General features: G+C 34.6%; 1 protein-coding gene across 3 annotated transcripts in view; it reads left to right on the top strand.

Moving 5' to 3' along the window:
• The window catches only part of LOC150105593 (S1 RNA-binding domain-containing protein 1), a 425,600-nt gene that overhangs the window by 359,768 nt on the left and 39,368 nt on the right, over positions 1 to 26,464 (top strand). For 2 of the 3 annotated variants that reach the window (XM_090394266.1, XM_090394264.1), the window contains 2 exons: positions 2,768 to 2,866; positions 22,693 to 23,040. In XM_090394266.1, coding sequence (XP_090250392.1) covers positions 2,768 to 2,866; positions 22,693 to 22,943 — 350 coding nt within the window. In that variant the 3' untranslated portion in view covers positions 22,944 to 23,040. Of the gene's footprint in view, positions 1 to 2,767; positions 2,867 to 22,692; positions 23,041 to 26,464 lie in introns of those variants that run through there. The other variant, XM_090394265.1, reaches the window with a different exon arrangement.

The raw sequence follows: 26,464 nt of genomic DNA, 5'->3' as shown, positions 1-26,464 counted from the left end.
AAAGTTTGCCAACAGGAAAATATACCCAAGGAATGGAGGGAGAGTACTCTTGTTCCCATCTACAAGGGTAAAGGGGATGCACAAGACTGTAAAAATTACAGAGGAATAAAGTTGATGTCCCACACAATGAAGATCCTAGAAAGGGTTCTCGATGGTAGATTGAGGGAGGAGGTGGAGATTGCAAAGGAACAATTTGGCTTCATGCCTGGTAGATCAACAACAGATGCTATCTTTGGGTTACGACAGATGATGGAAAAATATCAAGAGAAACAAAGGGAGCTACATCTGGTATTTATTGATCTGGAGAAAGCATACGATAGAGTGCCAAGGCAAGAATTCTGGAGGTGTCTGAGGGAGAAGAAGGTGCCGGAGAAATATGTCAGGTTGGTGCAGGAAATGTACAGAAATGTGAAGACAAGTGTTCGGACCTGTTTGGGACAGACAGAAAGTTTTCAAGTAACAGTTGGCTTGCATCAAGGGTCAGCATTAAGTCCGTTTCTGTTTAATATTGTGATGGAGGTGGTAACAGAGGAGGTGAGAGAAGAAGCGGAAACTAAACTGGAAAGATGGAGAAAAGTACTGGAAGAGAGAGGTATGAGACTGAGCAGAAGTAAGACAGAGTATATGTGTTGGGCGGTGGCCAGGAGACAGATCTGGAGCTGGAAGGAAATGTCATCAGGAAGGTGAGAGACTTTAGATACTTAGGTTCAACAGTGGAAGAAGATGGAGGAGCTGAGAAGGAAGTGGGATGCAAGATACAAGCGGGTTGGAGGAACTGGAGGGAGATGGCTGGAGTGTTATGCGATAAGAGGGTGCCGATCAATCTGAAAGGCAAAATTTATAGGACAGTAGTGAGGCCAGCTATGACATATGCTATAGAAACTGTGGCCCTGAGGAAAAATAACATTAGCAGGATGGAAGTAGCAGAGATGAGAATGCTTAGGTGGATGTGCGGTGTGACCAGAAAGGATCATCTGAGAAATGACTATGTCAGGGGAACAGTGAAAGTTACTAACTTAGGAGCGAAAATACAGGAGGCAAGGTTGAGATGGTTTGGTCATGTGATGAGGAGGGAGGATGAATATGTGGGAAGAAGGGTCATGCAGATGGATGTGCAAGGAAGGCGGAAGCGTGGGCGGCCAAAGAAGAGATGTAGGGAGCTGGTAGAAGAGGACTTGAAGATGAAGAACTTGGATGTGGTGGCAGCCCAAGACAGGAAGGTGTGGATGAGACTCATAACATACAGTGACCCCACTTAAGTGGGAGAAGAAGAAGAAGAAGAAGATTTTAGTCTTTTCATAGTTTATGTATAATCCTACTTTATTTGATACTATGTTTAATTCATTTATCATTTCTTCTGGTTCTCTTTTGTTGTTTGCTATTACTACGATATCATCAACATATCATAATTGATTTAATTTTTTACCATATTAATCCCTTTGTCACTCCAATCTAATCCACTCAGGGTGCATTCTAATACTGTATTGAATAATTTGGGTAGTATCTCCTTGGTGAATTCCTTTATTTATTTGAAATGGGCTGCTAAGTTCATTTATAAGAATACTAGCAGTTGCTTTTTCATATATTTTGTTTATTATCTGTATAATAAATTAATTTTGGTTTCCTCCATGTATCTTAATTGCTGTTAGGATCCAAAAATCCTCTCCATCATCTTGACCATCCTAGGGTGTATAAAACTTTCATACTTTGGATAAACAGGAAGAACAACTAATATTCATCTGAAGTAACAGAAATCATGTTCGTTATGTGCACTACTCTGAAGTACCAGATCATCATGGATACAAATTGCCAAATCCAGTGGAACCAAACCTTCATTTTAATACAGGAGTAGATGTAAATTGGTGGGACTATTTCAAGAATCTTCCACAACATTTGCCACATCTGAACTAATTTGGCTGCCTCGCATTACTACAGATCTTGAAGACCATTATTTTGAGGTGTTCAGCAAGATTCCATACCTATGGAGGGCATCAGTAAGGGATGTAAGACCTACCTTTCATATTCAGTCTGTGTTTGTTTGATTACTGTCTTCCTTCCGCTGTCCTGATTCAGATACATACATACATATTCTGACTGAATACGTATTCAGTCAGATTCTGTGAGATAAAGGCCCTAATTAAGGCCTAACCCACCAAAATTCTTGACCACCAGCCAAGATACATTCCAACAAATATACCAAGTTCCAAGAAAAAAATGCAACAACATCCTGAAAGTGGTTCATGACAAAAATTTCATTATGTGCTCAGTCCACACTGCAGCTTGCAACAAATGAAAATATCTACCAACAAATATAAATCTGACTTCTCATGCATTCACGTCTCACATCCAGATGTTAGCATTGCAGCATAACACAAAGATAAAACTGACCTGCTAGCATGGTGCAGTGATTGGGAAGTGATTTGTCTTGACCATGAAAGACAAATCATAAGCAAAAAAAAAAAAAAAAACTATATCCTGATATAGTTCTCTCAGTTTCACTCAAAACTTGTGCTCAGTTTATATTCAACTCACCCCCCCCCAAAAAAAAAAAAAATTTTTTTTTTTGTTCTGTACTTATCTCATTTCTTTCAAATATATATATAGTGTACACACACACACACACTGGAAAATGCACTTGACCAATAAATGTCATTTATTGGCAGTTTCAGAATAATTTTAATGCAGTGTAGCAATTAACGGATGAAGTTCATTCTTTAGAATATATATATTTTTTAATATTCACTCTTTCCACACTTTATTTCTCTAGGCTTTGAAAATTTAGCAAAACAGCATGGAACATCAGTTCCAACAGTGCAATTAATAACAGATGCTTTTCGTCAACCATTAGAGTATGACTTCAGGAAAGGTGAGTATCTGTTTTTCTTCCAAGATTTTACATATGTATATATCAACCTCACACATAAGTGATTGCAAAAATTATAACATGTTAGTGGCAAATGTGATCAAAAGATTAAGGCAACAGTAGAAAGCTGTCGGTGTGTTTCTAGATCAGCCAGATCAGTCTTTAGAGAAAACTACATAAGGATGTTCCAAAGAACGGGTGTAGACAGAACTATTTTTCATATTGGGCCCAACATGAAATATTGTACGGGAAGTGAATTGGGAACGAATAACTTTTGCACATCGGATTTGAAGGCCTGTGCATTGTATTGCTTGGGAAACAGATGGAGAGAAGGGTGTTCCAAACACCAGCAGTAGGAGTGAATGAGGAGGAAGAGAAACTTGTTTTGTGATTATGAAGTATGACTGTGAAGGGATGTTGGGTGATGTGTTTCCATGGATTTTATAGAGAGAGAGAGCAGAGGAATTATTGATGATAGTTCTGATGAACATTTACCATTGAAATAGCTATAGAAAATTCATGCAGTAGATACTAGGTGCCTGTGCGAGAGTGGATGGAGTGAGTCGGTAAAAGATGAGTAATTAATCGGTCTGACTGCTCTCTTCTGCACTGTGTCAAGTATTTCTAGGGAGCTCTTAGGGGGCACCTTCCCAGATGTGCAAGCAGTACTTAATGGATGGTTGGATTTGTGATTTGTACAGGGTTAATAGCTGTTCGTGGGGGGGGGGGGGGTAAAGTAATGCCTTGAACAAAAGAGGACTCCTAATTTTTTGGATGCCAAAGAGGCAATGGTTGTAATGTGTTTATGCCAAGAGAGTCTTGATGTCAAGGTAATCCCGGAGAGAGAGAGAGAGATCTCATCTTGCCTAGAGAGATTTGGGTGTTGTCAAAGGTAAGGCTGGGATAATATGGTTTGTGGGAAAATAAGGCATAACTGTGTTTTGCAGGTGTTAAAATTGATAAGGTTATCTGAGATACCCATCTAAGAATGGTTTGGAGATCCAAATTTAGGTGCTTGTAGAGGTTGTTGCTCTGTGAGTTGTAGTAGTTTGTTTGGTGCCATGTTTGTCAAGTGAGAAGGAGGAATGTAGTGTACTGTCATCAGCAAAACTGTATATTGGATTGCTGGTCAGCTGGAACAGATCATTGATGTATAGAAGAAACAAAGTGGGTGAGAACCCTGAGGGATCCCAGCATTAGTTTCATAGTTAGAAGATAGGAACCCATCAACCATCAGTGAGAAAACAGGTGATATGCAGAAGTCACGGGACCCAAATGATGGAAGCTTGCTTAATAGGGCCTTGTGCCAGACCCTGTCAAAAGCCTTAGAGATATCTAGTGCAGCCACTTGGAATTCACCAAACTTTTTCCATGGTGCTTATGCAGAGGTGTGTGATATATAGGTGAGCAGATCCCCTGTTGAACAGCATTGGCGGAATCAGTACTGACAGTCATTTATTAGTTGGGCACTTTCAAGATAGTATAGGAGTTAGCTGTTGACAGCTCTCTCCATTACCTTGGGGAGGACCGAGGTGAGAGAAATTGGGTGATAGTTTGATAATTCTGTCACCCTTCTTTGGAATAGGTTGGACATGAGCTAATTTCCAGAATAATGCCTTGCATAAACAGGAGACATAGAATAGGGATCAACTCTGGAGCACAAATCTTCAGGGCCAGAGAATTATTGGTATCTAATTTGGATAGGATTTTTCTGATCACTTCCTGGTGAAAGGTCAGAGGAGGTGTTCGGAATGGTTGGGGACATTTACCAAAATCATTAATGCAGACATTACTTAAATTAAGGGGATATTAAATCCCACATAGTTTTAAAACCGAATAAGAAACTCAAAGATTGGAATCAGAGAGTTTCTTGCCGAATATAGTAAACTATAAAGTATCGGTGAACACTTAGTGTGAGCTAATGCAAGTGACCCTAGTACGTAGTACAATACCAGACGACTTGTTGCAAAGGTGGGGGAAGTTCAGATCGCTATTCTTAGGTATTTTCCATAATTTAAAAACACATTTCCTATGAAATTGTACTACGTACTAGGGTCACTTGCATTAGCTCACGCTAAGTGTTCGCCGATACTTTATGGTTTACTATTTTTGGCAAGAAACTATCTGATTCCAATCTTTGAGTTTCTTATTCGGTTTTAAAACTATGTGGGATTTAATATCTCCTTAATTTAAGTAATGTTTTCATTGCCGAAATGAAGCTTATTAGCTCTTTATACTTAAGTAACTTAATGGTTGCACCTGTTTGGAAACTCGTATCGCAGAGTATATAAGTTCTTTTTGCTATACACTTTGGTATTAGGTCTAGCTACTCACTGATGAAGCCTCAAAAAAGGCTGAAACCGGTCTGGGTAGTGACCTCCCTCCGTAATGTAATAACAGCATACATTTCCTAGGAAATGTGTTTTTACATTATGGAAAATACCTAAGAATAGCGATCTGAACTTCCCCCACCTTTGCAACGAGTCGTCCGGTATTGTACTACGTACTAGGGTCACTTGCATTAGCTCACGCTAAGTGTTCGCCGATACTTTATAGTTTACTATATTCGGCAAGAAACTCTCTGATTCCAATCTTTGAGTTTCTTATTCGGTTTTAAAACTATGTGGGATTTAATATCCCCTTAATTTAAGTAATGTTTTCATTGCCGAAATGAAGCTTATTAACTCTTTATACTTAAGTAAATTAATGCAGACATTTGAGAAAAAGTATGATGCCAGGAGATTGGCTTTCTCTGTGGGCAATGATACCACAGACCCATCTGGGTTCAGGAGTGATGGGAACAGTGTTGGGACAAAAGCTGTGGTCAACTGCTTTGGCCAAAGACCAAAATGCACGGTTGCCATTTGGACAAAATGCAAGTTTCCTGCTTTTGACCCTTTGGAAATCAGTTTTTGATGCATTGATGATTTTCTTGCAGCTGTTTCGGGTGGAACTATTCTTTTTGACTGGAATTCATCTGCTATCATCAGCAGTACCCCTCCCCCATCCCATCTTCTCTGTCCTCTCTGAAAACATTTTCAGAGAGTATATTCTATTTCTGTGACTACATCATCTGCTGTTAGCCAAGTCTGACTAATACCTGTAACTTTTGGCAAGGTGAACTAACCAATGCCAAAATTTCTTCCCTCTTATTCCTCATACTTCTGGCATTAGAAGTATCAGGCAGTTGGCATGTCGGTTGTGATTTATATGTACAGTTAACCCTTGAACAACATGGGTCCGCTTATACGTAGATATATATATATATATATATATTTTTTTTTTTTTTTTTTTTTTTCAATAATGATATTGGAAAAATTGTAGGAGATTTGTGTAATTTAAGAAAAGGTTAGGTATGTCATTAATGCATAAAATATATGTAAATACTAGCCTATTTTATCATTTACTATCATAAAATATACACAAATCTATTATAGAAAGTTAAAATTTATCGAAACTTATGCACGCAAACACTTACAGACCATACATTGTGCCATTCTCAGTCAAGAGAAATGTAAACAAACATGAAGATGCTGCATAAAATTAACTATTATTAATTAATTAGTTAAATATAATTAACATAAAATTAAAAAGAATTATAACAATTCATTCATTAGTGTATTGGCTAGGCTACCATAAAGCAATCATACTGCTGCTTCGTCATTATCAATGCATGAATCATTATACCTATAAATAAATATGAATTTGTTTTTCACAACTGCAGTGTTTTGTATCATATAAGACAATATTGATGTAGGTACTGATAGACAGACGATTCATCTTGTAAACTTACAGTATCAATAAATACAATACAGTACTGTAAATGTATTTTCTCTTCCTTATGATTTTTCTTAATAATGTTTTCTTTTTTTGGGGTGCTTAAGGGTCAGAGCTGTATAACTGACAGGAGACCTCCACATAGCCTTTCAAGGAATGCGGAGAACCGACCAGGGCTTCTGACCTAATGTCCAATCCTCACCTTCTCGTGGTGCACCCTGTTGGGTATCTACTTGGATACTGAACGGACGAGGATGGGCTGGCAATTTGGGATTTAGCCGACCAAATTGTATTCTTATTGGTTAAACAAAATATAGAATGATGGTACAACATGACAAAATTTCATGCCGGCTGGGGCGTCGCCCGGTTAAACAAGGCCCCCGTTGTTTTCGCCAGGGAACCAGGGCGAACAGCGAAAAGTCAGCTACTGGAACAAATCTGAAAACAAACCCCAACTCAACATCACCAGAGTTAAAGATCGGTACTATCAACGTAAGAAGCCTGAATGGCAAAGAAATGGAGCTAGCTGAGGAATTAGATAAGTACCAGATCGACATAATAGGGGTGGCTGAAACAAAAAAGACCAAAACTGGTGAGATCTTTCTGAGCAATAAATACAAAATGTTATATTCAGGCAATGACAATCAAGGAAAAGAAGGAGTAGCCATAGTATTCAACACAAAATACGAGGCTAATCTTCTTGAATGGCAGTCAGTCTCAAGTAGAATAATGTGGGCAAATATGAGAATGGGGAACTGGACAATGAGACTTATATGTGCCTATGGTCCCACAGAAGGGTCTACTAAGGTAGAAGTGGAGGAATTTTTTGACGCTTTAGAAAAAGCAACTGACACAATGAAAAAGGAAAAGTTGGTCCTTGTTGGGGATCTAAATAGCAGAGTAGGAAATGATTGTGAGACATACAAAAATATTTTCGGAAAATTTGGAGAAAAGAGCAAAGCTTATAATGATGGCAAATACTTGTTGGATTTCTGCTCAGGACATGGACTGGTTATTACTAACACTATGTTCCAACATAAAAATGTGCACAAATTCACATAGAGAGAAGAGGCTAGGAATAAGAAAAGTCTCATTGACTATGTTATTGTTGATAGTGATGTTTTCTCCCTGGTGCAGGACACCAGAGTGTACAGAGGATTTGAAATTGGAAGTGATCACTATTCAGTCTTGAGCAGGATAAAATTGAATTTCATATTGAAAAGAATAACATGTAAGAAAGTTTTAAAGCGAATAAAAGTTGAGCAGCTCTCAGATGTGAACTGTAGACTAAAATACAGAAAGATTATTGAAAAGAAAATGAAAGAGTTTGAGAACAGGAATCAAACCTTGGAGATTCAGTGGCAAACTCTGAAGAAAACATTGATTGATTCTGCCAGAGAGGCATGTGGCGAGGTTGTGTGCAAGGATAAAAAAATCAGAACTCCCTGGTGGACACAGTAAGTTAAAGAGGCAGTGAAGGAAAAGAAAAAAGTATATCAAAAGTTCCTGGCAAATAAGTCAGCTTTTACTCTTACAGAATACAGAGACAAATGTAAGAAAGCTAAACAGTGTGTAAAATAAAACTAGCTAAACAAAAGTCATGGGAGGACTTTGGCAAGAATATAGAAAATAAATATCAAGAAGGTGGCAAAATATTCTGGAGGTTGTTGAAGAAGCTTAGGAATGGAGGAAAGAGTGCTGTAAAAGGAGTTAGAGATGATAAAGGTGACATGAAAACGGTAGAAAAAGATATCCTTGAAGTAGGGAGTAATTACTTTGAAAAACTGCTAAATGAAACAAGCAGTGATGACACCATAGTAATAAAAAACACTGACCAGGCATGCAGTCAGGAATACATATCCATACTTGAAGTAGAAAAAGCCATCAAAGGCTTGAAATGTGGAAAGGCAGCAGGAGTAGATGATATTTGACCAGAAATGCTGAAGTATGGTGGTATAAAAGTCTTACAGTGACTGCACTGCATAGTTCTTCAGAAAGCCTGGACAGAGGGAGGAATTCCCGATGATTGGAGTAGAGCTCTCATAGTACCCATATATAAAAAGGGAAATAAAACTGAATGTGAGAATTACAGAGGTATTTCCCTACTGAGTGTTCCTGGCCAGATCTATGCAAGTATACTTGAGAAACGGTTGAGAAGAATTGTGGAAGAAAACCTTGGTGAAGAACAAGCTGGATTCAGGTCAAATAGAGGCTGTCGGGATCAGATCTTCACTTTACGACAAATAGTCGAGAAAGCATGGGAATATAACACTGTATTTAAGTTTTGTCGATTTGGAAAAGGCATATGACAAGGTGCCAAGAGAGAAGCTATTCAATACGCTGCAGTTATATGGTGTCAATGGGGCATTATATCAAGCAGTACTTAGTCTTTATTTGAGTTGTAAGTTAGTAGTTAGAATTGAAGGAAGTACAGGAAGATGGTTTAATGTTAAATCTGGTGTGAGACAAGGATGTATATTATCCCCTCTGTTATTCATTATCTATATGGATCACATTATGAAGGAAAGTGGTATTAAACATGATATCAAAATTGGAGATGTTAATGTCAGCTCTTTGCTTTATGCGGATGATGTTATACTTCTAAATAAATCCGCTACAAGTCTGCAAGATTCTCTGACTAAATTGAATAGCTGTTGTAATAGATATGGTATGAAGGTCAGCAATAAAAAGACAAAGACAATGAAAATAGGCAGAATCATTGAAAATGTCAACTGTGTTGTGAATGGAGAACCTGTGGAACAAGTAAAACATTTCAGCTACTTAGGCACGATTTTTACTGAAGATGGTAAATTAAATATAGAAATAGACAACAGAATCAGCAAAGCTGGTATGGTGGGAAGTCAATTGAATAAATTCATATGGAATAAGAGAGAAATTAGTCGGAACACTAAATTAGCTGTATACAAGACAGTGTTCAAACCAGTTTTAACTTATGGATCTGAGAGGTGGGTCAGAAGTAAAACACTTGAACAAAGACTAGAGACTGCAGATATGAGAGTCCTGAGAAAGATTAGAGACGTGAACAGATGGCATCAATGGCAATATCATATTAAAAATGAGGATATTAGGAAAGAACTTGACATTGTCAGCATCCAGGAATGCGTTAGCAGAGCTAATCTCAGGTGGTATGGTCACTTAAATAGAATGGGAGAGGAAAGATTAGCAAAACAAGTGTTCTCTGCCAAGTTGGCAGGAAAACGACCCAGAGGAAGACCAAGATATAGGTGGATTGATACGGTACAAAGTGCCTTAGACGATAGAAATATAAGATCTGATAATGTTGGAGTGTTGACAAGTAACAGACTGATTTGGAGGAAAATTGTAGATAGGAAGTTAGTAATGATGTAATTTTTTCATGTAGTACTGTCATATCCTGTACACCCCTTGAGGGTACATGGCAGGAATTTGATGATGATGATGTTTTCTTTTTTCTAGCTTACTTTATTGTAAGAATACAGTATATAATACATATAACATACAGAATATTTGTCAATTGACTGTTTATGTTATTGGTAAGGCTTCCAGTCAATAGTAGGCTATTAATAGTTAAGTTTTTGGTGTCATCAAAAGTTATACATGGATTTTCGACTGTGTGGGTGGGTGGGGGGGGGGGGGTTGACACACCTAACCCCTGTCTGTATGTCCTTGAAAATGCTAGTTGAAAAATCTATAAAATGTTGAGTTCTGTATACTTTTGATTTAATTTTCACCACTCATGCTTTCTATCTAAATGGCTTCAGTACCAAATATATTTTAACATTTCTCGAAGCTGCAGCAATTTATACTGCAAACAGACTTTTTCTCTTATGAAATTGAAAAAGTTTAAAACTAGAAATAGGGTATCAGATGATCATGTTTGAAATCCCAATTTAAGAAAAAAAAAAAGTTGCAAATATGTAACCTTAAAACTTAGTGATATACATATTTTTTGTTTGATTTTAACATATTGTTTTTCTTATATTTTATTGCTAGTTGGATAACTAGCAATAAAATATAAGAAATTTTGGATATCTATAGTAAGACTGATAATTTTTCACTTGGAAGTTGGCACTCCTGCTGTATCACCACACAGCAAGAGTCTCAGCTTATTAGTACAAGATGGAAGACTTTATCTTGTAAATATCCTAATGTCAGCTATGAATAGGGTGACCATGCATTCCAGTTTATGCCTGTCATCTTAGCATCCTCTCTGGTTTAGCATTTGTCCCAGTTTTACTATTTTTTAACTGTATCTTCTTTTTCCCTGTGCAACATAACTAAACTTTTGGTTTTAAGACTGCATGAGCCCTTGCTGATAAAATAAAGCATGCTCAGACACAAGCAGCTAGGAACAGCTAGCTTCTTTAGGTAAAGGTGGTGGGAGAATGCTACTTTACTGCTGGCCACTTGGTGTACTTTCTCTGTTAAAAATATTATGGTCTACAGAGAAAAGTCAATGGAAAGTATCAAAAATTTCAAATTTATTAACCATAAAATTATAATAATAAGATCATATCAGAAAAAAACATTCTTCAGAAAAATACTAGTGACACAACTTAGAGATAGATATGCCCAATCAACTGATTAAATTATGTGAATATTTACCAAGATTCCGCTTATGTTATTTTTTGATGTTTTAGATCAAGGTTTTACAAACTTTTTCTATGACGGAACACTTCACAAATCCTGAAATGTTCACGGAACACCTTGGTTATTTTGTAATGTATTAATTAATAATTAATTGGTAATTTAGCTTATTTTAATAATTAATTATCAATTAACAATAATGATTGATAATTAAACATCAATTAAACCATCATTAAATTAATTTGTGCTTATTTTCATTGACATATCCCATTCTGATCACCAAAAATTTATATTATTATTATAAGTACTTATGAGTGAATGCAGACCTTTTCTCCTGTGTGCTGGTTTTGTAGGGTAGGTAAATATAAATAAAATAAATGAGTAAATCTAAGCGTTAAGGAAAAAACAATCATTTATTGTCAAATGTTAATTAGTAAAAACAAAACACAAAAATAGTAAAACACGTATATTGCAAATTAAGTTCTTAATGACTCCGATGTTTTGGCGTTTTTGAATTACAAATTCTTTTGATATCAGGCATAATATTAGAAAGTTGAATTCTCATATTTGGTGTAGCGTCGAGTCTGTTCCTGAACTTTGATTTGGTTGCAGCATAATATGAAAATCCTGCCTCGCATAAATATGTCGTTGTAAAAGAAAGTAAAACAAGAATAGCTAGTTTTGACACGCTGGGGTACTCTTCTGTTAAATTTGTCCAGAAATCATTTATTGGCAGTTCCTTGTATTTTTGTTTTAAATCAGAGTCACTAATTAAGTCAATTAGATTTTCATAGTCACTTGCGCTGAAGCCTACTGGCTTAGCTGTCACTGTAAATTGATTCATAACCCAGGAATTGTCCTCACTGGATTTTGGAAAATAATGCAAAAGGGTTAATTGCAAGTCATGCAAGTGTTCTAAAATTACGTTAGTACTTCTTTGTTTACTTCAGTCAAAAATTCATGCAAGGTGGGAAAACAATCAAAATTATTCTCTTCAACTGTAGAAATCCAGAATTGCAACTTCCTATCAAAAGATGCAATTTTATCTCTTGTATTAAAAATTGTATTATTCTTTCCTTGTAATGATAAGTTAATTTCATTGCACTTTGTAAAAATATCTGCTAGATATGCAAGACTTGTCAACCATGAAGAATTTCTTAATAATTCAATAAAATTTTGTCTTAAATTATGTGACATCAAGAAGACCATTAACTCACTATGAAGTTCAAAAAGCCTCAATAATGCTTTTCCTCTGGATAGCCATCTCACTTCAGTATGTAATAAAAAGTGCATTATGCACACTACCCATTTCATTGCACAAAATTTTAAATAATCTGGATTGAAGTGGTCGAGATTTTACATAGTTGATCATTTTTACGGCTTCATCCAAAATAGTTTTTAAATATGTAGGAATTCTTTTTGTTACTAGTGCTTGTCTATGCAAAAACACAATGGCTCTTGTAGCTACTTGCAGGATACGTGTTACAACTCCCTTTATCTTTCCTACCATTGCTTGAGCACCATCTGTACAAATATCAATATACTTCTCCAAACCGATTTCCTGTTTTGTAATATAATTATTAATATAGTTGAATTGAATATATCTTCTCCGGTAGTTTTTTCTTGTAGTTTTTCGCACGAGTAAATCTTCTTCAATACTTTTATCAAATATGTAATGAACAAACACTAGTAATACAGCGAGTCCTGCGACATCTGTAGATTCATTGATTTGCAATGAATATTCATTGCAAAGTTTAAGTCGATGAATTAACTCTTTTTCTATGTCAGCAGAAAGATCTTTGATGCGGCATGAAACAGTATCATTTGATAATTGTACTGCATCTATGTTTTTAGCAACCTGCTCGTTTAACATGCATGATACGTCTTTCACACAAGGCTTAATTAGCATCTCACCAATTGTATGAGCTTCACCATGAAGTGCAATGCGGTAACTCATGCGAAAAGATGCCTCTGTTGCATTTTCAGTTGTAGCAATTGTAGCCATTTAAAGTTCAGATTTTTCTAGCAAGTCACATCGTCTCTTTAAAAAATGTATATCTTTTCCTTTGTAATCAGTGTGTTTCGTTTCAAAGTGCCTACGAAGTTTAGCTGGAGCCAAAGAACTGTTTACTAGTATTTTATTACATAAAATACACATTGCATCAGGAACATGTGTATTGCCAATACACGTAAATCCATAATTTAAATAACTTTCATGGTACTTCCGTTTTGGTCTGTTCTTAGGTGACTCTTGTTCTTTAATATTAGCTTTTGAAGAAACCACAGTTTGCAATTCCATATCTTCTCCAATCATACGAGTAGATGTGTCAGCAGAAGTACTTGCTCCTCCTTGTGTTCAAGTTCTTGTCTTTAAACAAGAATCCATGGGTATTTACTCAATAATATTCAAATTCCAATATTTGTCAGAGCTATAATAAAAACAAATAGAATTGTGTTGTAAAGGATACTTGTGACATAAAGACTGAATAATATATGCACGTAAACACAAGAAAGATATTTAATTAACCAAATATTTCGATCTGGAAATAGCAGACCATCTTCAGTGGCACTACAAGAACAGTCTTAAAAAAAATACAAGGTGGGATACTAACAATAGATCATTTAAAAATAGAACAAGCCACGTGATGTTATATCACTAAGTATTAAAGGGAATATTTTTAAGCAGAGACATGATTGAAATAAAGATATTAATTAATAATATTAAATAACAAAATTAATATGAATTAATGAGTTATCCTGATTAAACTTTCCCAGATTTTTGATATAGATATACACATTTCCATAGTAAATTTTATACGATGATGTAAGGAATTGATACTGCTTAAAAAAGATGGTAAGGAGTCTTTGTTGTGTGGCCATACAGTAAAGTAAAGTTTACTATGAAAATGGAAGAAAACAACCAGTTATCTTTTTTAGATGTTCTCCTCATCCGGTCACCTTCAAATACTCTTATAACTATGGTTTACAGGAAACCAACATTCACAGGTCGTTATATTCTTAAAGAATGAGCCCATCATCCTTGTCAAAAAACAGGAATCATAAATTGTCTTATCAGAAGAGCCAAAACTAATTGTTCTACTTCTAATTTTCTGCAGAAAGAACTTTCTACTATCCAACAACACATGAAACTCGATGGCTTTTCCGAAAAGAGTACTCTACATCTTCTCGATTCTTATAATCCACCAGAAAACAACGAAGATTCAATACGTCGAGTTCCAATTCCTTACATCTCCAGGATTTCAGAACCTATCGCAAGAATTCTGAAGAAATATGAGTTAACAGTTACGTATTTACCTATTAAGAAATTATCTTCCCATTTTCCTTCTCCTAAAGACAAACGCTCAACTATATCTCTTCCTGGAGTTTATTAAATTCCCTGCAACTGTGATCTCTCCTATTTTGGACAAACTGGACATTCTCTTGAAAAAAAGAATCCAAGAACATCAATCCTCCATTCATCGCAACAAACCTGAAAAAATCTGGATTGGCTCAGCACGGGATTGAAACTAACCACAATATCCTTTGGTCAAAAACTCACATCTTACATAGATCCCGTTATAAATTTGAACGTTTATTCAAAGAAAATGTAGAGGCCTTACTCCATCATCCTAACCTGAATCGGAATGACTGTATATCTATATCAAAAATCTGGGAAAGTCTAATCAGGATAACTCATTAATTCATATTAATTTTATGTTATTTAATATTATTAATTAATATCTTTATTTCGATCATGTCTCTGCTTAAAAATATTCCCTTTAATACTTAGTGATATAACATCACGGAGCTTGTTCTATTTTTAAATGATCTATTGTTAGTATTCCACCTTGTATTTTTTTTAAAACTGTTCTTGTAGTGCCACTGAAGATGGTCTGCTATTTCGACCGAAATATTTGGTTAATTAAATATCTTTCTCGTGTGTACGCATATATATTATTCAAAGGTAACTTTAGTATGAAAAACAATAAGATTATAAATAAGAAATGTCGAATAATATAAAAGTAAATGAATAATGCGAAATAGTAAAAAAAGGCTGCAATACACAAAAGTAAATATGAATTGTAACAGTACTTGTAAGGAAAGTACTAAACCATATCAAATAATGTAAAAGCAATTGTAATAAGAATTATTTGATAAAATTTCATTAACAAAAATTAAACAGTTCGAAATAAATCAGATATTAATTATAAAATTAGATAAAAGAGTAAGAAGAATTCTTTTTTTAAAAGCTGCCTCCTTATATATTTGTTGGGCCCGGTCCCAACAAATTTACTCGTAAATACCTTTCCAAAATTTTTTAAAGTTCATACATTAACATAAGTATTAATAATTAATTATGGCATAATCATAAAGTGTATTAGTATACTTATGTATACGGTGTGGCATGTTGACAAATATAAATTACATTTAATTAGTTATCAATCACTGGACTAATGAAATCTTGTAGCATGTCGTAGTTTCTTCAGGCAAACATTATTAAATTAATTTGTGCTGATTTTCATTGACATATCCCATTCTGATCACCAAATATATTTATAATATTATTATAAGTACTTACGAGTGAATGCACTTTTTCTCTTTTTTCTTTCTGTGTGTAGGTAGTTTTCCCCTCCTTTTGTACATCCTGGAGATCTTTGTAGGCTTGAGGTGGATGACTCACTATCTGTTCCGTCACAAACACCCTTAATAAGAGATTTCTTAATACCAAAATTAAACAGCAAAGTGCCTTGTCTCTTATTCATATTAGATTTTAACTCTGTATTCCTATTACTTAAAAAAAAAAAAAAAAAAAATCACTGCACTCCGGTTTCAGAACAAGCACTTACACACTGCAATATGAACTTGCGAAGAAAGTATTCAGTAGTAATAGATTTGAGAACCGGATACAGACTACCTTGATCTTCAATTTCAGTGGAAAAATTTTCTTTATACTTCCTTGCTGATTGGTCACTGACATTTGCAATGCAGATGTTATTTCGTTCAGTTTTGAGAACACGCCACCCATTGTTGTAATCGACTTGCAGGCAGTTTTTATGATCAGTCATAAACGGCAGTATTCTCTTTCCCGATTGTTGAAAGATTTCAATGTGTGAAAATTAACAATAATTCATGAATATTTCCATGTTTAAAAATATGCTGCTTGGTCACTGACATTTGCTACACAGATGTCATTTCATTCAGTTTTCAGAACAGAGGATATGACACCAATTGTTGTAATGGGTTTGCAGGCAATTTTTATGACCAATCATAAACAGTGGCATTCCCTTTCCCAAATGTTGAAAGGTTTCAATGTGCGAAAATTAACAATACACAGATGTTATTAGGTGTTCTGGGTCTGAGCTTTTCGACATATTCACGAATATTATTCTCCTCAGAATATTTTTACTATAAAATATTTATTCATGAAAAATGCTTAGAAAACTAAAATGACAAATTCCAGAACTTCTTGCAGAACACGGTTTGAGAAACCCTGTTTTACATAATCAGTATAATAAAGGTTTTTATTTTGCTTTAATGTACACAGACACATTTTTATTTTCTTTAGAAAGAATTTTATATTGAAAATAGTTTTTAATAGAACTATTTTATAGGTCAACTAATTATAATAAAACCAGCATGCTAGTCAATAAATAAATATTTCAAAATACTGTATAATTTTAATTACTTTTAGTCTCCCAGCTATGAACATCAGTGTCTTGAAAATGTGCCTCTCAAGGAGTTACAGAATACCATGAGAGTACTATATGATTAAATTTCACTTATTTCTTATGTCATGTCAATACCTTTCCTTCAAATTATTCTATCACTTGTTAGCACTAAATATCAGATCTTATATTCCTGTATTCTAGAACAGCGCTTCCCAAACTGTGGGCCGTGGCACCCTTGGGGGCCGTAAGTTTTGTCGAAGGGGGGGTCGTGAAATAATGAAAACAAATTTAAAATGTTTTAAGACACAGTATTTTTTTTTAATCTTAAAAGAAACGTATTTAATTTTTATTATTTCTTTTTTGTTCTTTTTTATATTTTAATGGAAAAAATCACATTAGTGTTGGTTAAAAATTTTTGCGTCTTGTGTATTTCGGTGATTAATGAATATTGGTAATTATATGCTTATTCATATAAGTTTCGTTTTAAAGGTATTGATAAGAAACATAAAAAAAGATTACAAGTGCAAAATCTTGAATATAAATTGTATTGAATATAAATACAATAAATATTATAATAATATATGTCTGTATTACGATTTTTTTTTTTTTCGATTGGGGCAGTGAAATATTTTACTTTTTCTAAAGGGGACTTTAGCATCCATAAGCTTGAGAAGTACTGTTCTAGAACACTTCTAAATACATCAGTCCACCTAGATCTTGGTCTATCTGTTGGCCATCCTGGCATCAACACCTATTTCACTAACCTTTCCATTCTTTCCTCAACAACATGAGCACATACAGTTTACTACTGAAATTGAAAATCAGAATTCGCTTCCTTTCCTGGATACACTGGTCACACGTCTTCCCACAGACAGTCTATCCTTCACTGTTTACCACAAGCCTACACTTACCAGCCAATATATAAATGCTAACTCATATCACCACCCTTTGCAAAAACTTGGAGTCATTAATATCCCCAAAAACAGAGCTATAACAATTTCTCTAATGAACAAACTTAAACAAGTTAATAAATTTAATTTAATCCTTTATCCAAGTGTGAGCAAACAAAGTTTGCAGCTGAAAATATCTTCAGGACTGGGGTAAGGTAGTACAACACCAGGCAACTCGTAGCAAAGGTGGACCAAGCTAACATCACTCCTATCTCAGTATCTCCTATAATGCAAATCACATCTCCTTGTGGATGTGTATGCATTAAGGGAAGGACCACTACCCAGACTAGTTTCGACCTTTATTGAGGTCTCTTCAGTGGGAGCCAGCCCCAGAAGTGGAGATACCAGGCAGAAGCAATGGCGAAGTCATCTTTACCTATAGGAGTTGCCAAAAGGTGTGCCACCTTTTTATTAAATTACTCTGGATTTAGAGAAAGATGTTGAAAGTTTATTTTTCACTTGGTTAGACTATAATAAATTTACTTTAATCCTTATCCAAGTGTGAGCAAACAAAGTTTGCGCCTGAAAATATCTTCAGGACTGTGGTGAGGTAGTACAACACCAGGCAACTCGTAGCAAAGGTGGACCAAGCTAACATCGCTCCTATCTCTGCATCTTCCATAATGCAAAACACATCTCCTTGTGGATATGTATAATGTTATGCATTAAGGGAGTTGCCTGGTGTTGTACTACCTTACCCCAGTCCTGAAGATATTTTCAGGCACAAACTTTGTTTGCTCACACTTGGATAAAGGATTAAACTAAATTTATTATAGTCTAATCAAGTGAAAAATAAACTTTCAACAAACTTAAACAAGAATTACAAATTATTAGCAATACATTTATAAGTAATGGCTATAACAAAAATGATATCAATAAAGTTCATAAACATAGCTATCCCATATATTAAAGTTATCAAAAATAAATAAATAGAATTCTACACCATTATAATTTAATGCCACTTTTAAACCACCTATAAAATTAAAAAACATATTCCACATCCTGGGTTTTATCATATCTATTGCACCTTTAACTTACCTTATATTATATATTTATGAAAACTGGACATATACTCTCTATCCATAAAAAATAACACAAACAACACATTAAATTTAACAATTTTTTTGAAGCAGGCCTCTCAGATCATGCTCTTTAACACTCTACAACAAATTGATTGGAAAAGTACATGGTCTTTACATCATACAAGTTTTTGTATGATGTAAAGAAGCCTGTGATTGACCATGCTAATCTTAACAACAATGGCATAAAAATCCCAAGAATTTGGATGGCACACATTCAGCCCACTTAGTTCTTCAAGTTTTCCAGCAAATCCTGTCTTTAGGACTCAAAGCAATTATTTCAACTTTTATTGGCCATCATCCATACTGTTTTGCTTTACTTATATGAGTAACTTTGTGTGAACATATTGCTCTCTAGCTTAATTTATTTCTGTAACCAATAGATAATAATAATAACAGGACTCTAGCATTGATGTAGCAAGTTTTTTTTTTTCACCAGAGGTCAGGCCAATAGTTTTAACAGTTGACCAGATCAATATAACTTTAGCATATCATGTAGATTGTAATGCTGCTTGTTTCTTTGTATATATGTGTATACTCCAGGTGATGACCTTGATGTGAAGATCAAAATGTCTAGTTTTATATTAAACTGAAGATTTACTCTAACACAGTAGTTATTTCCATAATTTGTATGAGTCCATTCTGTTTAAGCAACCATATTACCTCAAATTAGCTCTGTTCATAAACTCCAGATTGCTAATAGTGACAATTTGTAACTAAATATATTAATTTTTAATATATAGTTCTACCATAAATGCATCTACTCATTGCTCCGTTTTTCTAGAAATTATATCTGTAGTTTCTAGTCTTTGATCAATGTTATTTCTAACACAACTCTCAGAACTATAAGTTAAAATTGGTTTGAACACTTCTTTACTGCTTATATAGTGTTTTGGCTGGTTTTTCTCTTATTCCATATAAATATATTCAACTGACTCCCCACCATACCAGCTTTGCTTATTCTGTTGTCGATTTCCAAATTTAATTTGCAAACTTCACTAAAAATTATGCCTATATTTTACTTGTTCTATAGATCTCCATTGGGAATGCAGTTGAAGTTTTCTGTTGTTCCTGTGCATTTTCATCGTTTTGCTGATTTTCATGCCAAATTTGGTACAGCTGTGTTATTCAGTTCAGTTAGAGAATCCTGGAGACTTGCACTGGATCTGCTTAGATGACATTATCTGCATAAAGCAAACAGCTAAGTTTGATATCTCCAATTCTGATATCAGTTTTAATGCCATTTTCTTTCATAATATGATGAATAAGAGTAGTGATTGAGTGCACTCGTCTCACACTTGATTTTATATCAAACTCCCTTTCTTTATTCTTCAATTCTAATTGCTGACTTCCATCTTAAATATAGACTGTGTATTGTTCTGTATAATGCTCCATTTACTGCAGAGCATTCTGTAGCTTTCTGAATAGCCTTTTCAAGGGAAAATTTGATCTGATTTTTGCTTTACAACAAAACAAAAATATGATCTTAACCTTTATGTAGTCTGAATCCAGCTTGTTCTTCTGTATGATTTTCTTCCACAAATTTTCTTAGAATCTTCTCATGCTTGCTTACTTGGAAAATACTTTGTAAAATTACAAAGGAATTTCTCTACTTTCAGTTTTATTCCCCTTTTTATACAGGTTGAAACCAGGCCTTACTTCATACTTGGTAATTTATTTTGTAACTATACCACATTTTCATTATTAAATATAATTATTTGAAATCGGGTCATTCTTTTTGAAACACCCTGTATATGGGAACTATAAGAGCTACTCCAGTCATCTGGAAATTAACTTATGCAATCTGAATTATGCAGCATAGCCACTAAAACTTATATTTGGGCCTTTCTACCTCAAGCACTGACATGTACTGTTGTTTGTATTCCTCTTGAATGTTTTCTACCATTGCTCTGTCACTGCTTGTTTCATTTAACAATCTTTTAAAGTGATTACTCTAGATATCCAGAATTTTTTTCATAGTAGCCTCCAGGACATTTTGCCACTTCATATCAATATTCTATATTCTTACCAGTCTTACCATGACCTTTGTTTATCTGCTTCTACATACTGCTTTGCTTTATTCTCTCGGAGCACATGCAGATTTACTTGCTATTAACTTTTGGTATACTTTTTTCTTTTCCAGGACTGCTTTTTAACTTCTTGTATAGACATAGTGTTTTATTTTCTTGTCCTTGCAGGCATCTTCATCACATCTCTCTAGCTTAGTCAATCAATTTTCTTTAGAGTTGGTTACTGAACTACATGGTTTAGTTCTTGTTTTGAATAATATTTTTATAGTTAAGTTTTCAGTTCACTTGTAAAAGCTGGTCATCTTTAATTATTTTGACATTTCTTACACAATATTATAAGATATAAGAAAAGAATTTTCTTATATCTTCTTTAGATGTGAATTTGTGAACCTTTTCTTTTTTGCTTTGGAACATGGTGTTGGTAATGACTGTTCTGTTTACTAAACAGAAATCCAACATGTACTTACCATTCTTATTAGCTTTGCTCTTTTCTCAAAATTTGCCTGGGATTCATTTCCTGCCCTCAGATCTTATATTCCTTGATGGAGATCTAAACAGCAGTTTTGATCTCCATGAAGGACTAGCTTTTTTGTCAGCTGTCTTCTCCAACAATTCAAAAAATTCCTCCACTTCTGCCTTAGGAGAACCTCTTGTGGGACCATAGGTATGAATAAGTTTTATTGTCTAATTCACCATTTTGAAGTTTGCTCACATAACTCTATTTGAAATTGCCTTCCAGTCACGAAGTTCATGTTTGGTGTTGAATCCTATTGCTAGTCTTTCCTTTCCTTCATCATTATTACTTAGCATGATCTCTGTTTTAGTCATCCTCTTTGTCTCAGTAACACCAGTTATGTTCATGTGGTGCTGCTGCTAGTTCAACTTCTTTGCAGATTTGTTCCAGTAGCTGACATTTTACGATGAAAACACCAAGCAATATCCCACCTGGAACGAAATTTAAACATGTTATATTATCAAGTTTGTTTGTAGTTTAAACCAGTACAGAATATAATTTGGTCAGCTAAGTCCCAAATTGCCAACCCATCCTTGTTCATTCAGTGTTTAGCAGATATCTGCTAATGGAGTGCACCATGTGAAGGTGAAGACTGGACATTAGGTCAGAAGCCATAGTCAGTTAACTGCATTCCTTAACCACCATACAGGCTTGGATATGTATGTACGTCCATAATTTAAATGAACACAAAGTGTCCATTTAAATCAATATAACCATTGTATATTATGAAAAAAATTATGTTGATACAAAACATATATATTTGATTCATGTTGCTTGTTGGGTGGTTAAGGGTTATGTGAAGGTCTCCTCCTAGTTATTCCTACTTTCAGATAAAACATCTGTTTTATCTGGAGTCAAAGTTACAAATTTTTTTGTTTTCTTTTTAGTATGTTTAGGCTGGTAGTTCTCTAATAATACAAGTACAAAGTTCAAAATCCAGAACTGCACAAAACTTATTTCCTTTAAATAAACCACATTCCTTTAAATAAAGAAGTCAAGTAATAGGCAGCATTACATAACTTCTTTATTTTAGGAAGATAAGGATGGACCATGATGTGATAGTCCATATTGCACTTAATGTTTCATTACTAGTTTCCTAATATTCTTGGAATTCAGACAAAGAGGAAAATACAGCATTCTGGTTTTGGAGTTGCATTAAGATTTTGAATTCTCTAGATACTACTTTATTCATTTATTACTTTTTTTTTTAATTTTTTTTTAAGAATTTGAAAAGCCACTATTCAGGAGAGGAGTAAGCTCCATGGAAGATTTGAAAATTGGGGAAGTGGTTACTGGTCGAGTGGTAAATACAGCACATTTTGGAGCATTTGTGGATATTGGGGTTGGACAAGATGGTCTGATTCATGTATCTCAATTTAAAGGACAGCAAGTATCCTTAGGAGACAGAGTAGAAGTAAAAGTTCTTAATGTCGACACAAAGAAAAAAAGAATTGGACTTCAATTAAAGACGTAAAGTTTAGATCCTCGGGCTACATTATAGTAATAATTGTCTTTATTATATAAATTTTACATTTAAAAAAAAAGTTAATAAAATCTCATCGTAATATATATATACTTTGTTTTGTATTATGTATTTTTATATAATGCCACATATATATATGTGTGTAAATAAGTTTTTTTACCTTGAGAATAATGTATATTAGGGTTATCAAGTAAGCAAACAGTTAATTTTGCACCTGAAACGTAGTTCAAGTCTAAAGGTAGTGCAACACCAGGGAAACTCATTGTAAAGGTGGGTAAAGCTCTGATCACTATTCTTAGTATTTTCCATAATGTAAAGCACATCTCACTAAGAGATGTATATTGCAATACATTATGGATAGGGTCACTACCCAGACCAGTTTCAACCTTTTTTGAGGTCTCCTCAGTGAGCAGCTAGATCCTAAAAAACCTATTTACATCTATATCTCCTCCAGAGATTATTCAAAATAAAAACACCTTTTAGCAACTTGTATAGGTAAAGTTGATAAGGCTCTGTATTACTAAAACCTTGGTATTTAGGATCTAGCTGCTCACTGAGGAGACCTCAAAAAAGGTTGAAACCGGTTTGGGTAGTGACCCCACCCATAATGTATTGCAGTATACATCTCTTAGTGAAATGTGCTTTACATTATGGAAAATACTAAGAATAGTGATCAGAGCTTTACCCACCTTTACAATGAGTTGCCCTGGTGTTGCACCACCTTTAGACTTGAACTACGTTTCAGGTGCAAACTTAACTGTTTGCCTTACTTGAGATTAGGAGTAAAATAACCAAGTTTATAAAATTACTTGGTAACCCTAATATATATATATATCATCATCATGTTGCACCATCATATTACTTGTTGAAATGAAATTAATAATAATGTAAAGTTAATCATGTAATAGTTGGGAATATTTTGGAAAAGTTTGTTACAGCTCACATCCAGAAATGTGTTGACAGAGAAGGTCATGTTTTAGCAACTTGCTCACATTCCATAATAATGTTATCATTGAGCTAGACAAGGAGAATGGATACATCATGATACTTTTGGATTTTGCTAAAGCTTCTGCCAGAATACAGCATGGAAGACTATTGCATAAATTGGAGAATCAGGGTTTGGATTTTAAAATATTAGCAGGGATAAGAGAATGGCTGACTGACAGATAACAAAAAGTAGTATACAGGGCTTGCAAGTCTGCAAAATAGTAACTAGTGGAGTAGATCAGTATTTGGTCCACTGTTATTCAATCTGTACATTAATAATATTGGGAAGGATTTGACAGACGACATACAGCTATTTGCTGATGATGCAAAGATAGGTATGGTAATCAGAAATGTGGCTGATATGCAGTACTTGCAGAATGATTTGAATAGATTGGAATTGTGGGCATGGGAAAATGGATGTCAGTAAACGTAGAGTCATACATTTTGACATGATGAGATATTCAGTGTCATATTATATTGGTGTATTGGTGGGATTATGCTAGAAGAAACTGATCAAGCTAGGAATCTTGGAGTGTTAGTAGATAAGAAGTTGAAGTTCAGGGGGGGGGGGGGGGGGGCATGTAGCAAAGATTGCAAATACAGCAAAGGTTGGTCGATTGGTAGAGCCATTAGTAGCAGAGGTAGTAGTGGTGTTAAGTCACACAATTGCCACATCAGATCCCTTTTTTTTCCATTACTTTTACACTCACCGAAAGTCACAGTGTGATGTGGTTTTACTGCATCGTTTATTATTGGTCCATACTTTTTCAAACCTTTGTTTGTCCATCGGGACCAGTGACTTGTACTGTCTTTTTACTGTCTGCAAAAAGTTAAGCAAGTTTGAGCGTGGTTAGTAGTTGGAAGGGGCACAATCATTCGCTGCTGTTGGCACACTCTCCCTAGATGAGTTTTTGGACTCCCTGGAGGTGTCACATAATAATAAAACTCAAAAGATTGCCTTCTTCACAGGCAATCTTTTGATCAGCATGAGATTTGCATGAGATCAGCTAACTCACATTCAGTTGAAAAAAAAAAAACTCATATAAAGGATACCAAAGCTGAAATTACTCGTGATAAAAAAAAGCTTAGTTTGAAACAATATATATACACACACACAGTCGGGTCTCTTTTTATGCAATAGATACATTGCACAAAAAAATCGCACAAAATATACCTAACTTACGTTGAAAAATTAGGGATACATTCCATAATTTTCTAAAACCGCATAAAACCAAAACAATGAATTAAAATAAATCTAAAAATTCAGGAAAATAAAAATGTCTAAGTTTGTTTTAAAGCTTTATTCGTTTATTTTTATTGAAAAGTAACAATTTCATTTTACATTTTTTCATCAGAATTATTGTCGCTATTAGACAATATTCAGCAACATTTGCAAACTAGTGTTTAATCACTTTCATCACCAGAAGAGATAGTCAGTGCATCAGATCTGTATGGTAAAGGCAATGGTTCTTCACAAACAGAATTAGCTTCAACCTCGTTCTGTGCTGATTTTTTTCTTCTGACAATGTAATCAGTGATTAAACTTTGAGATGATGATTTTACTAATTTTTTATACAGCTCGCGATATCCAGACATACAGTTTATCAGCTCACGTTGGAATTTAAAGGCTCGTTCAGAATTTGTATCATTAACAAGAAAATGATTTTCCAATTTATTGCACAGTTCAAGACCTTCTCGAATTATATTTGCAGTGAGGGGGACAGGTTTTTCTTCCACTTCACTATCGTTTTCTAGATCTTCGACGATATCCAATAATATCATCATCACTATAGAGTGGATGTGACGTTTGCACACGAAGGAAGACTTTGTTTCGAATCTAGTCATCGACTAGAGGAAATTTTTTTAAGCCTTTTTTCAACCAGTTCCTGAGTTAGTCGATCTCTGGTATGGGCAAATGGGTTTTTTCTTCCGGAAACTCAAGAAAATTGACCGTAGAACCCACATTATTTCAGACATTAAATATATTGTGTTAGGGACCACGAGATGGCAGCACTTGTTGAGTCATCTCTCTTCACTGCATACTGCTTAAGTAGTGATAGCCTTGGGCTAGCTATATCTGATTGGCTGCCAGTGGAGATTAAACTGCCCACTCAGTCTCCAAAAGTTAGATATGGCTAAACAGCCTCGTCTACTCCCCTATACAGGAATAAAAAGGCATTAGCTGATCATTGTCACTTAAGGCATTATCCACAAGCAATTTGTCTACATCATTCTGGTTAAATGTATCAAAACTTTCTCCACCAACTTCATGTGCCCAAGTAATGATTTCAGCTGATAATACAGATGTTTGAATGGTTGTTTGCAACACATCCAGGCCAAGCTGCTTTCCAGCAGGCATTTAAAGTTTGTGGTCTTAATTCACCGATAGCAGTTCAAAATAGAAATTTTTTTTTCAAACGTCAGTTGAAAAATGATTCATTTTCTAGTTTATCCAATATAAATTGAAAAGTGTGCTTAATGTAATTTTTTTTTAAAAGTATTAAATATATTAAATATTTGATCAG

The sequence above is a fragment of the Typopeltis vanoorti genome, chromosome 6 (assembly GCF_054136105.1).
Source record: "Typopeltis vanoorti isolate ZY-2024b chromosome 6, IOZ_Tvanoo_1.0, whole genome shotgun sequence".
Classification (NCBI taxonomy): domain Eukaryota; kingdom Metazoa; phylum Arthropoda; class Arachnida; order Uropygi; family Thelyphonidae; genus Typopeltis; species Typopeltis vanoorti.
Note: the sequence above shows the minus strand (reverse complement) of the source record. Positions and strands in the feature narration are given on the sequence as shown.